The sequence below is a fragment of the Lutra lutra genome, chromosome 17, assembly GCF_902655055.1.
Source record: "Lutra lutra chromosome 17, mLutLut1.2, whole genome shotgun sequence".
Classification (NCBI taxonomy): Eukaryota; Metazoa; Chordata; class Mammalia; order Carnivora; family Mustelidae; genus Lutra; species Lutra lutra.
The window spans coordinates 47,278,987-47,294,550 of record NC_062294.1 but is presented as its reverse complement, the minus strand read 5'-3'; the positions used below and the strand labels follow the sequence as shown (position 1 = coordinate 47,294,550).

At 46.6% G+C, this 15,564-nt stretch overlaps 1 protein-coding gene across 3 annotated transcripts; it reads left to right on the top strand.

Annotated features, from left to right (window-relative positions):
- Positions 1–3,204: 3,204 nt before the first annotated feature.
- LOC125089183 (cytochrome P450 2G1) lies at positions 3,205–15,212 on the top strand. 3 transcript variants are annotated; one of them, XM_047711159.1, is made up of 9 exons: positions 3,205–3,418; positions 6,542–6,704; positions 8,008–8,157; positions 9,651–9,811; positions 10,062–10,238; positions 11,344–11,485; positions 13,195–13,382; positions 13,499–13,640; positions 14,595–15,212. In XM_047711159.1, the coding sequence occupies exons 2-9, from the start codon at positions 6,578–6,580 to the stop codon at positions 14,774–14,776; spliced, it is 1,269 nt and encodes a 422-aa protein (XP_047567115.1). In that variant the 5' UTR covers positions 3,205–3,418; positions 6,542–6,577; the 3' UTR covers positions 14,777–15,212. The 3 variants fall into 3 exon arrangements, with proteins under 3 accessions (XP_047567115.1, XP_047567114.1, XP_047567116.1); XM_047711158.1 differs by lacking the exon at positions 3,205–3,418 and adding an exon at positions 5,779–5,958; XM_047711160.1 differs by lacking the exon at positions 3,205–3,418 and adding an exon at positions 6,287–6,308.
- Positions 15,213–15,564: the final 352 nt, after the last annotated feature.

The following is a 15,564-nucleotide window of genomic DNA, read 5'->3' as shown; positions in this document are numbered from 1 at the left end:
CGCAGCTCAGAGCTATTGCAAGTTGGATTCTTCGGGAAGCAGACTCCTGGGCAGCCCCCACCCACCAGACCCAGACTTACCTTCCCAGCCTCCCCGCCCTCTCCCCGCTGCCCGGACCCTGCGGTTGCAGCCCTTCTCCTGCAGGGGGCGCATGAGCCGCGTTACCGGCCCCACCGCGCGCTCGCACGCGCGGCGGTCCTCCCGCCAGATCTGCCTTCCCTGCACCCCACCCCGTGGCTCCTGAATGCGCTCTCTTCTCGGAGGGGCCAGATCTGTGTGTGGGTGGGGAAGATTGGCTGCAGTTTTGTTTCTAAAGGAAACAGTGTGAACAGCAAGAGCCAGAACTGAGATTATGAAATCAGAGGTCCTGCCTTGTCGGTAATGGGAGAGGACGGCGGGGTGAGGGAGAGATGGGGGGGGCAGTGAGAGATAAAGGGGTGTGAGAGAGCAGGGAGGAGGAGCAAAGGGAAGAGGGGGAGGAGGAAAAGAGAGGGTCAGCTGCCTTCACCCCTGCCCATCTCTCCAGCCCCTGCTCAGGCCTCCTCACCTCTCCCCTGCAATGTTCCAGTAGCCTGCTGTCTGCATTTAAGTTGTCTGCTCTTAGTATTTATTGTGGAGCAGCGGGGAAACAGCAAAAACTGACGGCCAGGCTCGTGCGGTCACAGAGCACACAGTCGGGTCGGAGAGAGAAACCCGCAGTCAGGAGCAGCAGTCCAGTGGGGTCAGGGCTGGGATGGGAGGCAAGGCGGAGGGCTTGGGCCCGGATGGTGAGATGCCAGGGCGTTTGGACAGCCAGCCTCTCTCTGTTCCTCCATCCCTCCTGTCTCCTGTCACTGTCCATCCCTCCCCCCGCCCATTTCCTCAGAGGTAACTCCCGAGCTGAGCGGCAGTCTCACTCCCATACTCCCCAAGCTGAGGGCTGGGATGAGAGTCCGTGAGCTGTGTCAGCGGGAGCGAGACCTGGACAGAGGGCCACCTGCCTGGGGAACATCTGTCTCCCTCATCAGGCTCTTGATGTCAGCTCAGGTCATGATCTCAGGGTCATGAGATCAAACCCTGCGTCCGGCTCTGTGCTCAGCAGGGTGTCTGCTTGAGAGTCTCTCTCTCTCCTCCCTCCTTCCTTCCCTCCCCTGCTCACACACATGCACGCTCTGGTTCTCTCTCAAAAATAAATTTAAAAAAAAGGGGGGGGGACACGAAAATCAAATTCTCTCCCCTTGTGAAGGCTGCGAATGCTGACAAAAAGCAAGCAGCCCACTAAATAAATACGATGACTTCAGTTGGTGATAAACACCATGAAGAAAATTAAACTAGGAACTATGGAAAATTAAACTAGGAACTATGCTGGATACTGCCTGATGGCGGCTGCTGGAGATTAGGTGGTCAGGGAGGGCTTCTTGGAGGAGGTGACTTCTGAGAGTCAGCCGTGGGAAGATGTGGGGAGAAGCAGTCCTGGCAGAGGGCACAGCAAGGGCAAAAGGCTTGAGGCAAGCGTTCACCATCAATCCCTCTTCCCATTCATATAGCATCTCCAGGGACAGAGAATCTCATTGTTTTGTTGTGATTGTTTGCTTCGTCTCTGTGGAGTTCCATCCTTTAGAACAGTGCCCGACATGTAGTAGGGTTCATAATAACCATGTTGGCAATAAATTAGAGCTATGCCTCCCTGCTATACCTATCCAAAGACATGAACTCACCTTCTCCCAGGGGGCATGACAGAGCCTCATGATGCAAGATCATTTGGGGATTTTCAGAAGCTCCTGCCATCAATCTTTGGACTCCAGGCTAAGAACTCTCACTTTCAAATTTGGGAGCCACGTCTTTAGGGTCCCCAGCTCTCTCTTGGGAGTGGAGAACTTAAAATGGCAGATTGGAGGGGCGGGGTGGCTCAGTTGGTTAAGAGTCTGCCTTCGGCTCAGGCCATGATCCTGGAGTCCTGGGATAATGTCCTACATTGGACTCCCTGCTCAGGGAGTCTGCTTCCCCCTCTGGCCCCCTCCCTTCTCATGCTCTCTCTCTATCACTCTCTCTCTCTCAAGTAAATAAATAAAATCTTAAAAAAAAAATGGCAGATTGGGGCCAGATGGTCTGGGTGGGGCCATATGGCCCCTGATTCCTAGCTGGTGACCTTGACTTAGCCCTCTGCATGCCTCAATCTCTTTCTCTGTGCAGTGGAGATTGTAGTTGTCCTTACCCGGTGGGGTTGCTTTGGGATGGGGTGGGTATGTACCCAAGTGCTGAGACCATCCTGGGACATAGTCAGTACTCTATAAGTGTCAGCTGGGGCCCTTGTCATTGAGGCTTGTGGTTGGGATTCCAAGAGATCTGCTCTATCAGGGCCCGATGCATAACACAAACTAGAAAAATAATGTCTCCTGTCTGCTGGCTGCTCACAAGACTTGACCAGCTCTCCAGCCCTTTGATGGGACCATCTCTCTGGTCCCTGACGCCTCTCTGTTTCTGCTTCAGCCAGGTCCTGGGCTCCTTCCCTGGACTCCTGCAGCTTTCTGTGTCTCTGTGTCCCTCTCCCTGACCTTCTGTCTCAGGCTCTCAGCATGTGTGTGACTCCCTCCTCTGCAGCTCTATTTCTTGTTTCTCTAGATCTCTCCTTGTGTCCAGCTCTCTCTCTCTCTGTCTACACATCTCTGATGGTCTGGCTCTTCCTTTCTCTGTGTCTTTCCCTCCAGGGGTCAGTCTCTATCTTGTATGTTTTTCTGATTCCTTCTCGCTGTTGCTCTGGGTCCTAGTTGACCCCTCCCTCCCGTCCCTTCCCCCCAGTCTCCCTCTGATACTCTGTCTCTCTCTTTCTGTCCCATGCCACTCTTTCTCTCTTTTGTTTTTTGTCACCCTGAGATCACTTTCTTTTCTCCCTTCTTACTGACACATGTTCTTTGCCCAGATCCCTCTCCTTCTGGCTCCTGCCGAGCTGGAGGGGGCTGATTATGTAATTGTTTGTTATGCATAGCAGCTGGCTGTGGGGGATGAGGAAGAACATTTTCTTTCTTCTCACCTTTCTTAGTTCTCTCTTTTTTTCTCAGTCCACCAACCCAGCCTCACAGATGCTCTCCCACTTCATTCTTCCTGGATTGGGTGCAGAGATCAGATAACTGCCCCCCCCCACCTAGAAACAGAATAAACATGTCAGAGGCTGCAGTCATGGGGAGCTTCCTGGAGGAGACAGGCAGGCACCAGGGTTCTCTCCCAGCTCCTAGGAAAAGTGCCAAGCAGTGCAAACAAGGTGGTAATGGAAACTTTGGGGAACCATCCAGTTCAGCTCAGTTAAAAGTCTGAGCACAGAAGGAAGGATGGTGGAGGCTACCCTAGCCCACTGATTTGGGGCTTCAGCAAGGGAGACAGTGCTTTGCGTTCTTAGCTCTTCCTGGAGACTCTTGGTCACCATGGTGCTCCTGAAAATTCAGTAGGTCTCTGCTCCACCCACTGAAAACAACAATAAGTAGCTACCCTCCCAAACCTCCATTTCAGCAACAGGGACACCTCCTCCCCACACTCCACTCACAGTCTCCCTCGTTCTCAGATACCTACCAGCTGGTCCCATTCCCAAACCTTCCCCAAACAGAGGACCCCCAGGCAAGTCACTGGTGGAAGAGAGTTTCTGGAAGGGCAAAGAGGCATGCTAATCCTAAGTCTGCCCTTGAGAGCCCAGTAACCTGGGTGAGTCTTAGTCTGTTTGTGTGGAAAATGGGAATGATGCACAAGGACGTGGAGGTCCATCAGAGTATGACAGTCACGAATTTAGCACAGTGCTGGTGCACAGAAGAGGCTCAGGAATGGGCAGTCACCACCTCTTCTCCCTGCTAGCCCAGCACCCAGCGACAGTCCTGCCCATGACCTGCCCCCTACCATAGCCTGTCCTCAGCCTTGCTCAGCCTCCCTGCCCTAGCCATCTGCCCCACTTACAGCAAATTCCTCCCTGAGAACAGATTTCAAAGGGCTGAGGAGCCTGGGTTAGAAAGTAAGTTGGTTGTTGAATGATAGTACTGGCACCGTGCTGATGGCTTTCAATACATTTAGTCCATACAAACCTCCAGGTTTGGCAAGGTAGGAACTGTTATGGGTATTCTCATTTTATGGAAGGGGAAACTGAGGTTCAAAGAAATTAGGTGTCCTGTTCCAGAACCCACTCACCATGAAAGGAGCAGAGGCAGAATGCAAACCTGGTTCTCCCTGACCCTAGAACGTCCATGACCTTGGATATGTTCTCAGAGGACAAACGTGGAGGATGCCTACGTTAGTGAAGGAGGACTGCAGGGTGAAGACACCGCACTCAGCGGCGAGCTCAGAGGAGACTACAAATTACATAAGTTCTACAGCCATGGCGAGCTCCCACGTGGGATCCAACCCCCAGGGATTTTAATCCAAAGGTATTCAGGTTACCAAAGAAGCTGAGTCCCAAGATCTCTGTAGCCAGGGCCCATGGCCAAGGACGGTTCCTTGTTCCTGGGGACCTGGAGATCTGAGACAGCCTCACCCTCTTCCTGTTTACTGCGTGTCCATCCTGGTGAGCTTTATCTGGAAGCATGTGAACAAAAGCAGCACAATGCCCAAAGGATTCACCTCTGCTGTGTCCGGGAACATGTCTAGGACCCCACTTCTTATCCCAGACCTTCCTAAGGATGAGTGCATCTGCTGAATATCAACTCTTCTGTTTGCTGATTGCTTTTCTTTTGTTTCCTTATTGGCCCTGGGTTGATCCCCATGGCAGATGCCATGTTTATTGTTAATTGTTCCCTTACATCCATTTATCCCTTCTTTCTTTAGTAATGGAATCTCTGAATTTGAGCTCAGCTCAAGCCTATCTATGGTAAATCAATTGGGCATCCAACTCTTGGTTTAGGCTGGGGTCGTAAAACCAGGGTGGTGAGATCAAGCCCCATGTTGGACTCTGCCCTTAGTGGAATCTGCATGAAATTCTTTCCCATCCCACCTGCTCCTCTCCCTGCTTGCCTTCTGTCACTCTCTCTCTAAAAATAAATAAATAAAATCTTTAAAAAAAATAAAACCTTTCAATTGAGTTATTTCTTTTGCTATTCTAAATCTTCATCATACTGTATTTTTTTTAAAGATTTTATTTATTTATTATTTGAGAGAGAGACAGAGAGAGCATGAGTGAGGAGAAGGTCAGAGAGAGAAGCGGACTCCCCGCAGAGCCGGGAGCCCGATGCGGGACTCGATCCCGGGACTCCAGGATCATGACCTGAGCCGAAGGCAGTCGTCCAACCAACTGAGCCACCCAGGCGTCCCCATCATACTGTATTTTTAAAGAAATTGATTAGTTTGGCAATGAGAAAGGAGTCATCTTTGTTCTTTACCAAGTCTTTATAAAACAGTATGGTTACCCTATTATTGACAGATTCCAGAAACTGAGGCCAAGAGGGTTAGGTGACTCGCCAATGGAGAAAAGGTGGAGTGGAAATTTGAACCCAGATTGTCTGTTCCTAATGCAGTAGTCTAAAAATGATGTTCAGCTGCTCCCACATCCCACCAAGACATGTCAAACTAGGGGTTGAGCTGAGACTGGAAATATGAAGAAAGAGGTATGGCCCCAGTGGATTTCCCTGGGTGAATTCAATCCATCTTTATTCAGGTGGGAGATTAGAGGTTATATAACAACCCCCCAGATAAAGCAATATCCTCTCTAATGGCATCCATACCCGGAAAACTTAAATCTCAGGGTGTTCAGATTTCTGCACAGCTGATTTCCCAGAACATATTTAAGCAGAATCTGGTTCCCTGGACACAACCCTTCAACCTGACACCATGGAGCTAGGAGGGGCTTTCACCATCTTTCTGGCACTCTCCTTGTCTTGTCTACTCATCCTCATCACCTGGAAACGGAACAACAAGGGGGGGAAGCTGCCCCCTGGGCCCACACCAATACCCTTCCTGGGGAACGTGTTGCAAGTCCGTACTGATGCCACTTTTCAGTCTTTCATGAAGGTAAGTCTGACTACTCCTCTCACAGAGCTGGCAACAACTAATTCTGTAGACACATGTATAACTTTGTAACATCTAAAACACAGACTCTTAGAAACATAGACCTTATAAACCTTAGACTACTAAAATTCCAGAATCTTAAACTTGTGGAAACACAGACTCCTGGCACATTGGAACTTAAGACTCTCATATCTGAGGACTTCAGAATCATAATACCTTACACCCTTAAACACAAGAACTCATGCGCTGTGATGGACTTAGAATTTTGACACTCAGTATCATGAAATCTTAGGGTTCCAGAAATTGAGCATTGCAGAGAGAGAAGCATAAATCTTGGAGTCCAGTTCATCCAGGTCCACCATTTTACAGATGAGGAAACTAAGGCTTGTGGAGGCACTGGGTGGGGAGGTCTTGCCCAGAATCACAGGCCTCTGTACCTTTTGCTCAATAGTCTAAGTCCAAGACTCACCTTTATCTGTTATTCCTACAACTGTACCCTCCTGAAATTTCTACCCTAAAGTCCTTGATTGATCTATACTTGGTCCTCCACTCAGCTCCCTCCACTTATGCCTTCCTTTGCTCCCAGCTCAAGGAGAAGTATGGTCCAGTCTTCACTGTGTACATGGGTTCCCGGCCAGTAGTTGTTTTATGTGGACATGAGGCAGTGAAAGAGGCCCTGGTAGACCGGGCAGATGAGTTCAGTGGCCGCGGAGAACTGGCTTCGATAGAGCGAAACTTCCAAGGTCATGGTAAGTAACAACGACAAAATGAGGATAATATACTTCCTATGTCCCAGATTCCTTGATAAGTCCTCTGCATGAATGACTGCATTGACTCCTTTGAGGGAACTATTAATGTCTTACTAATTTTGCAAATGAGGAAACTGAGGGTGAGAATGTTTGGGTAATATCACACAGTAAGTGAAACAATTTTGTTTTGAACCCAAACCATCTGACTCTTGAGTATCTGCTGCATTACTTCTGTTTTTAATGGATTAGTGACACTGTATACCCACTGAAGCCTTTACAACTAACATTACTTCTTATCTCTCTGTACATACATACACATCCAACCCATAGGTCCCTGCCGCCTTCACTTAGGGATATACCTTTCTCGTATGTCCTATACATCCACCTCTAACTGTTCACACTCTTCAATTCCAAACAGCCTCATGCTATTCTTTCCATATTTCCATCCATCCACCTATCCCTATCTATTTCCTCCCATTTATCCACTTCTCCATTGATCCACACATCCTCCAAAAACATCCATTTATTAATTAGCCTTTCTATGCAAATATCTTTCTATCCAATTTATCTGCATCTATGAATTAACTTTCCATTCACCCATCTATCCACCAACCCATCCATCCATTCACTAACACTTCTATTATTCACCCATCAATTAACATTTCAATCCATTAATCTTTCCAGCCACTTATCCATTCATCTCAAAACCCTCTACTCATTAACACTTTACTCATCCATTGAGTCTCTTATCCATCATCTATCAGTCATTCCAATCAAAACTCTTCCTTCCATCATTAATCCACTGAAATAATTTCATTAAATTTCTAAACATTAATTATCAATCCACACACATCTGGTCATTTCAAAGTGTTACTTACTAGAAGGTGGGTGTATTGATGTACAGGTATGAGCTTCTGTGTACATGTATGCATATATCTAGAGAACCCAAATGGTGTACATTCCAAGATACCATAAATGGCATTCTCTCTATACCCCCTCCCCCTTCCTATGCATCCAACCAGTTATTTATCCAGTTCTAGGTCTTTATCCTGTAAGAAACTCTCCGTGATCTCCCTCAATCATTCCTAGCCTGATTTCCTTTCCCTCCATCTCAATCCTAGACTGTTTTTGAGGGTCCTGTAGGGAGGGAACCACAGTCTCTCCATCAAGCCTGGGAGGTCGGGAGGGGCTTCCCTGAGACCAGAGTCCAGAGCTTTCATAATTTGTTCCCATCCTTGTGTAGCACAGAGTTGGACACAGGAAGGGGAGGGGAGGCAGGAGGCTGACACAAAGATTCTGGCAGGTGTAGCTCTGGCTAATGGAGAACGATGGAGGATCCTCCGACGCTTCTCCCTGACCATTCTTCGGGACTTCGGAATGGGAAAGCGGAGCATTGAGGAGCGGATCCAGGAAGAGGCTGGCTTTTTACTAGAGGAATTACGGAAGACCAAGGGTAAGGGGGAGGGGCAACAAGGGGGCAGGGCTAAAAGATGAATGGTTATTATAAAGAGCTCAGTCATGAGAAGATGGGCCTTGGTGGGAGAAGGCTCTAGAATGGGAGAGGATGAAAAAGACTAAGGGTTTACTGAGATTTCTAGCCAGGCTCCATGTTAAAAGTTAACGTAAAAGCCTCTCAGAGACCACTTGTTCAGAAGTTTTAATCAGGCGATCTCAGGGATTTTGTGAGCTCCTGAAAGCATGTGCAAACTTTTGCAATATGTAAATTCATGCCTTTTTCCAGTGACAGGATCAAATTTAATTACATATATATGTATACATATAGTACATACACCCAACCCATAGGTCTCTGCCACCTCCACTTAGGGAATACAATTGTCATAAATACATAAATACATAATACAATTGTCATAAAACTACATAATGTGTACAATTTGACCATCCTAACCATTCCTAAGTGCCTGTTCCAGTGTATTTGCATTGTTGTGAAACAGATCTCCAGAATCTTTCATCTTGCAAATCTGAAACTCTATACCCATTTGATTATATTTTTTAAGGAATCCAATCCCTGCCCTGAAATAAGGTCTGGAACCAATAGGATTTAGAGGGGAAAAAAAGACACAGCAGCTTAGAAGTACAAAGAGGAATAGATAAGATATAGCAAGAGAGAGAAATTTCTCTAAATCAGAGTTTTCCTTCTAGGCTTCATGGACGCTAACTAAACAGTCTACATGAAGGCTTTTTTTTTTTAAATTTTATTTATTTATTTGACAGACAGAGATCACAAGCAGGCAGAGAGGCAGGCAGAGACAGAGAGGGGAAGCTGCTGAGCAGAGAGCCCAATGCGGGGCTCGATCCCAGGACCCTGCGATCATGACCTGAGCTGAAGGCAGAGACTTTAACCCACTGAGCCACCCAGGCACCCCCACATGAAGGTTTTGAATGTCCATTTTGCCCCCAGAAATTATTTGCAAAATTGTGTATTTGTGAATATGAGAATTGTTCTAGAAAAATTGTCCCCAGATCCGGTATCCTGTATTAGATGGTGCAGCTGAGGCCAAGGGAAGAATTTTCTTAATAGTTTAAATGGAATCATTGCTAGAGATACACAGAATCCAGCCTTCCTTTTTTTCTTTTTTTTTAATGTGTCCATTACCATGACTTCTTTCCCAAATCTGTGACTCTACAGCACAAACACAGTTAAATAACCAAAAGTAATGATTAAATTCCACCAGCGCTTTTTGGGTACTTATTCCATGGCAAGGACAGTGCTAAGCATTTCACATGGATAATTATATTGAAGCCTCAGGTTTTAGTGGTTACTAAACCAATTTGCATACTGGGAAATCTAGACTCGAAACACACAAAAAAATTAAGTAACTAACGTGCTATTACACAGTAGAGCCAAGACTTGTATCCATGATTGAATGATTCTCCATCCCATGCTCCTAATCACTGTCTCCAACCTAGACAATTTCCCCCATCCAGGTTCTCCCATCGAACCCACCTTCTTCCTGAGCCGCACTGTCTCCAACGTCATCAGTTCTGTCGTCTTTGGAAGGCGCTTTGACTATGAAGACCAGCAGTTCCTGAAGCTGCTGCAGATGATCAATGAGAGTTTCATTGAGATGAGCACACCCTGGGCACAGGTGCCCACTAACCACCTCCCTGCCCACTCCCAATCTCAGTGAACTAAGCACCCACCGATACCTCACTTAGTCCTCCCCACAACCTTGGGAGGCAAGGATTGATACACCTGGAGTCTCCAAGAAGCAAATGGACTCACCCAATCCTCAGACCCAGATCTGGGTGTTGAGCCCAGCTAGCTGACCCCAGACTCACCCTACATTTGCCCCAGGTGCCCATTGCTGACAAACTCCCTTTGCTTATTCCCCACAGCTGTATGACATGTATTCCGGGATCATGCAGTACTTGCCAGGAAGACACAATCGCATCTACTACTTGGTAGAAGAGCTCAAGGACTTCATTGCCTCTAGGGTGAAGATCAACGAAGCATCTTTTGACCCACAAAACCCTCGGGACTTCATTGATTGCTTCCTCATCAAGATGTACCAGGTTACCTCTCCTCCAATCCTTTTCTCTCATCATCCTATTCCCTAGCACCTGCAAATTTTACCTGCAAACCTGTTGGAGATAAAAGAGCAAGCATTGGGGCGCCTGAGTGGCTCAGTGGGTTAAGCCGCTGCCTTCGGCTCGGGTCATGATCCCAGGTCCTGGGTTCGAGCCCCGCATCGGGCTTTCTGCTCAGCAGGGAGCCTGCTTCCTCCTCTCTGCCTATTTGTGATTTCTCTCTGTCAAATAAATAAATAAAATCTTTAAAAAAAAAGAGCAAGCATTGTTTTACATGGTTGGCTCTTATTTATAGGTGAGATATAAAACTATAAAGGCATACATACACTCTTACGCTTTCATTTATTTTTTTTAAAGATTTTATTTATTTATTTGACAGAGAGAGGAGGTGAGAGAGGGAACACAAGCAGGGGAAGTGTGAGAGGAAGAAGCAGGCTTCCTGCTGAGCAGGGAGCCCGAGGTGGGGCTCCATCCCAGGATCCTGGAATCATGACCTGAGCCGAAGGCAGACACCCAACAACTGAGCCACCCAGGCACCCTACTCTTACACTTTTAAAATAAACTTTGAATCTAGAAATTTTAGGAGCAAGGATACTTAAAACTTATACCTTTCAAATCATTTGTGATTACAACTACCAGAGACTTACAAACACAGAAAGCCAGAATGAGTCTTTATAGTCTTAGAATTTGAGAAGCTTAAGAGTTAAAGCTTTAAATTTAAAAGTCTTAGAGATGTAGAAATTTAGAAACTTAACACTTCTATATCATAAAGTCTTGGAATTTTAGAAATTTATGTATTTTTTAATTACACTCAGCACTTGGAATTTTACAATTATATAGCTTAATGTCCTAGAACTTTCAAATTTCTACTTTTTCTCCTCCCATTTTCCCCACTGTCCACTCCAATCACACTGGCCTCCTTGTTGTTCCTCTATACACGGGACACTGCTGCCCCAGGACCTTTGCTCTGGCTGTTTCCTCTCCCAGATAGTCACTTGGTTTAACCATCTATTGTGTTTCCACAAAGAGACAAAATAAGAAGATAAACACAGAAGAGGGTGATTCTGTGTCCTATCCCTCTCATTTTCAGGATACAAATAATCCCCACACAGAATTTAATCTCAAGAATTTGGTGCTGACCACACTCAACCTATTCTTTGCTGGCACAGAGACTGTGAGCTCTACACTACGTTATGGATTGCTGCTAATGATGAAGTACCCTGAGGTGGAAGGTGAGTGTTCACCTGAGCTGCTTACCTGGTGACCCCCACTCCCAACAGGGAAGAAGACATAATCTTGAAACCTTAGAACCCCACGGTCATACACTCTTCACACTCTGGAATCTCAGTGTACAGAATCTCACCTCCGACTTAGAAGGCTATTTAACTAATCTTCTACTTGGTGCCTGTGTTAATTTCCTATGGTTGCTGTAATAAATTACCAGAAATTTAGCAGCTTAAATTAGCATAAGTCTATTATCCTACAGTTCTGGATTTCAGAAGTTTACACAGGATTTCACTGGGTGGAATCAAGGTAGAATCAGTTTCCTTGCCTTTTTGGCTTCAAGAGCTATATTCCTTGCATTCCTGGGCTCATGACCCTTGCTTCATCTTCAAAGCCAGAAGCATAGCATCTTCAAATCTCTCGGCCTCAGTGCTCACATCTCCTCTCACTCTGACCCTTCTGCTTCCCAATTACACAGACACTTGTGATTATATTTAGGGCCAATCTGGATAATCCAGGATAATCTCCACCTCAAGAGCCTTACTCTGATGATGTCTTCAAAGCCCCAAGTTTGTCCTCTATGGTAACATGCACAAGTTCTAGGGATTAGGAGGTAGTTACCTTTGATGGTCCTTATTTAGCCAACTATAGTGCCGGAATCCAATAGAATCCATCTCCAATAAATTGCAGCCTGGTCTTGTTGGGTAACTCTAGTGATGAGGAGCTCATTCCTTGCTTAAAGAAAACCCCCAATATTGGCATCTCTCCCTTCCAATGCAGTTCAAAACAAGCCAAAAATATTTTCCTGGTATAGACAATGGGAGAGACTAACTTGTTTCCACTCAAACTTTTCTAGCCCCTGCTCCATTGTCCTTGTGTTTTACCAAATAATAATAGTAACAACTAAGTATCTAAATAATCAGATATTTAACGGACACCTGCTATGTGCCCAGGAACTATTCTACTTACTTGCACGCTGCATTTTAGGTAAATTTTACAACTCTGTGAACTTGTTGAACCATCTCATCCATTTGGAAGATGAAGAAACAGAGGCTCAGGGTGCCTACGTAGCCCAGTGGGTGGAGCCTTTGCCTTCAGCTTGGGTCATGATCTCAGGGTCCTGGGATTGATCCCCATATCGGGCTCTCTGCTCAGCGGGGAGCCTGCTTCTCCCTCTCTCTTTGCCTGCCTCTCTGCCTACTTGTGATCTCTCTCTCTGTCAAATAAATAAATAGAATCTTAAAAAAAAAAAAAAAAGAAACAGAGGCTCAGAAGGTTAAGTCATTTGCCTCAGAGTCACTCACCTAGGAAGTTCAGGGAGGAGTAACTGCACCAATAGTGTTCTTAATTCCTGTGACATAATTGCTGTCACTTGCTTCAACCCTGTCCTGGTTATGTGTTGTACCTTTTCTCCATCCTGTCAAAAATCTGTGGATGACAGCCCATCTGGGACCAGGACACTGCCCTGCTCTTTAGTACTTGCAAGATAAAGACCAAACATGCCAGCGGGCACTCCAGGCTCCAGGCTGTGTGCCTCCCAGTGGTCTGGGAGCACCCCACCAATGAGTCAGATGTTAAGAATAAAGAGGCATTGCAAACACACATGGTGCGCTCCCTCAGGATCCACAGGTACTAAAGATACAAATCCATAGCCTAGCCTTGACCTCCAGAAACACCTCCTGTGTCCTTGTCTGCTATGTTTTCTGGCCCCTTCTAGCCAAGATCCATGAAGAGATTGACCAGGTGATTGGACCACACCGGATCCCAAGTGTGGATGACAGAGTGAAGATGCCCTACACAGATGCTGTGATCCATGAGATACAGAGACTGACAGATATCGTACCCATGGGTGTTCCCCATAATGTCATCCGGGACACTCATTTCCGAGGCTACCTTCTGCCCAAGGTAGAGCTGGGTCTCATTGTACCCTTTCTCCCTCCACCTCACTCCTCTCTCCTCCTGGTTCCCTGCCCCCATCCTCCAACACTGATTTCTCCTAACTGTCTGAATTTCCACCCCAGGGCACTGATGTGTTCCCGCTGCTTGGCTCCGTTCTCAAAGACCCCAAATACTTCCGCTATCCGGATGCCTTCTATCCTCAACACTTCCTGGATGAGCAGGGCCGCTTCAAGAAGAATGAAGCCTTTGTACCTTTTTCCTCTGGTAGGTTTCTATGGTCTGAGTCCCCCCACCCCCACCACAGGAACATGCTAGATGTGACCCCCCCAATTCTGTTTTCGACATTCAGAGGGTCCATGTGGCAGATCACCTCGTGGGTGCGGATCAAAAAATTCTCAACTAACTGGTTAAGACTGCATTTCTGGGGGAGGTTGAAATTAGCTTAGATATTGAGCGTGGGTTGATGACTTGGCCTAATCTAAGTGACTCCATTTGGGGTGTGTGATTTTCTTTTTTAACAGTTTGCAGGTAGTATAAAAAATAGGCAGCAGGTGGATTTGCCTGATAAACGGGAGCTTGTGACCCATGACACATCACCTTAGGAGAGTATTTTAAGTATAAGCCATATTGAATCAGTGCAGTGGTTAGGAAACAGAACCCCACCCCACCCTTATAAAGGTTGGAGTCATAGGTGAGTTACTTCCGTTTCCTGTCTATAAAGTGGGGATTCACCTTTTCAAACCATTGGAAGGGTGACCAACAAATAGTAAGCATTATTTAAGGGTGAGTTTTCTTTCTTTTCTTTTCTTTTTTCCTTCCTTCTTTTCTTCCTTCCTTCCTTCCTTCCTTCCTTCCTTCCTTCCTTTCTTTCTTTCCTTTTTTCCCCCCTCACCAGCATCTGACACCTAGCAGGCATTTGGTAAAACTTTGAGAAATTTAAATGAACAGAAACTTCAAATTCGAGGGTTTTTTAAGAGCCATTCCTTCTTGGGATCTGATCAAGCCATCAGAGAAGTAGCTGCCATGCGTTGAGCTCCTATAAGTGGCAGATCCTAGAGGAGCCCACTGAGTCTTTACAATAACCCCACAAAGCAGGTATTATCATGAGCCCAGGGATGCTGAGGAGGCTCTGAGCGGTGATGGGGCCAGAAAGCTCTACACGCCCTCATGATCTCAGTGCAGATATGAGTCACCCTCCATCCTCCCCTGTGTCCACAGGAAAGCGCATCTGCCTGGGCGAGGCCATGGCCCGCATGGAACTCTTTCTCTACTTTACGTCCATCCTTCAGAACTTCTCTCTACACTCGCTGGTGCCGCCCGCTGACATCGATATCACACCCAGGGTCTCAGGTTTTGGCAATATCCCTCCAACCTACGAGCTCTGCCTCAAGGCCCGCTGAGTGCCCCCTACTGGGCACGGAAGGAAGCGTCGGAGACCAGAGCTCTGTCCACGGATACGAACGAGTGCACCAGCTCACCTCCTCTAAGGTGGAGAGGCGCTCACAACAGCTTAAATTCTCACAACAGCTCTAAGAGAAGGCACTGTTTCTACTGTCATGGGACTGCACGTCAGGGAGGGTTACCTGCAAAAATAGAGCTATGTATCGGCTGCATCCAATGGAAAAGCCAGGCGCTGTCCAAGATTTCAGCAACAATCTGGAGAATTTGTGTTCTCTTCCCCTCTACGGTGCTTCCTGTCTTCACCAAATTCTTGTTATAGATTCTATGTCTTTTTGTGATAGTGACCCAAATGTAGTGCACCATTCGTCTCCCTAATTATCATCTCCCACATAAAATAAAATAAAATAAATAAATAAATAAAAGTAGCCAGGGAGTCAAAGCTGTTGAGTGTAGCCAGCTTCTTGTGTGTTCTGTGCACCGTCGCTGTAGGGCATAGAAAACTACTTAAAATGACCTTTTAGACTCCCCTGTTATTAATTACCCTTCATAGGAGTCCACCACCAGAGATTTCCCACTTGATGCTCAACCCCTCAATACTCTATTTACAACCATCTTGCTGGCTCCTTGCCCCAAACCCCGCCAATTATCTCTCCCTCTAAACATGACTTCCTGGTCTTCAAGGAACTTCTTTCACAACTCCCAGTTCCAGATTCTCCCCCATTCCATTGTGGAGAATAATTCAGCCTTCTATCATTCTATTTCCAAGCTCCATCAACTCATTTAGTGG

Coding starts and splice junctions, on each gene's coding strand:
- LOC125089183 (XM_047711158.1), top strand. CDS start 5,779: ATGGAGCTAGGAGGGGCTTTCACCATCTTTCTGGCACTCTCCTTGTCT. Junction 5,959..6,541: donor CTTTTCAGTCTTTCATGAAG/GTAAGTCTGACT, acceptor CTTTGCTCCCAG/CTCAAGGAGAAGTATGGTCC. Junction 9,812..10,061: donor TGAGCACACCCTGGGCACAG/GTGCCCACTAAC, acceptor TATTCCCCACAG/CTGTATGACATGTATTCCGG.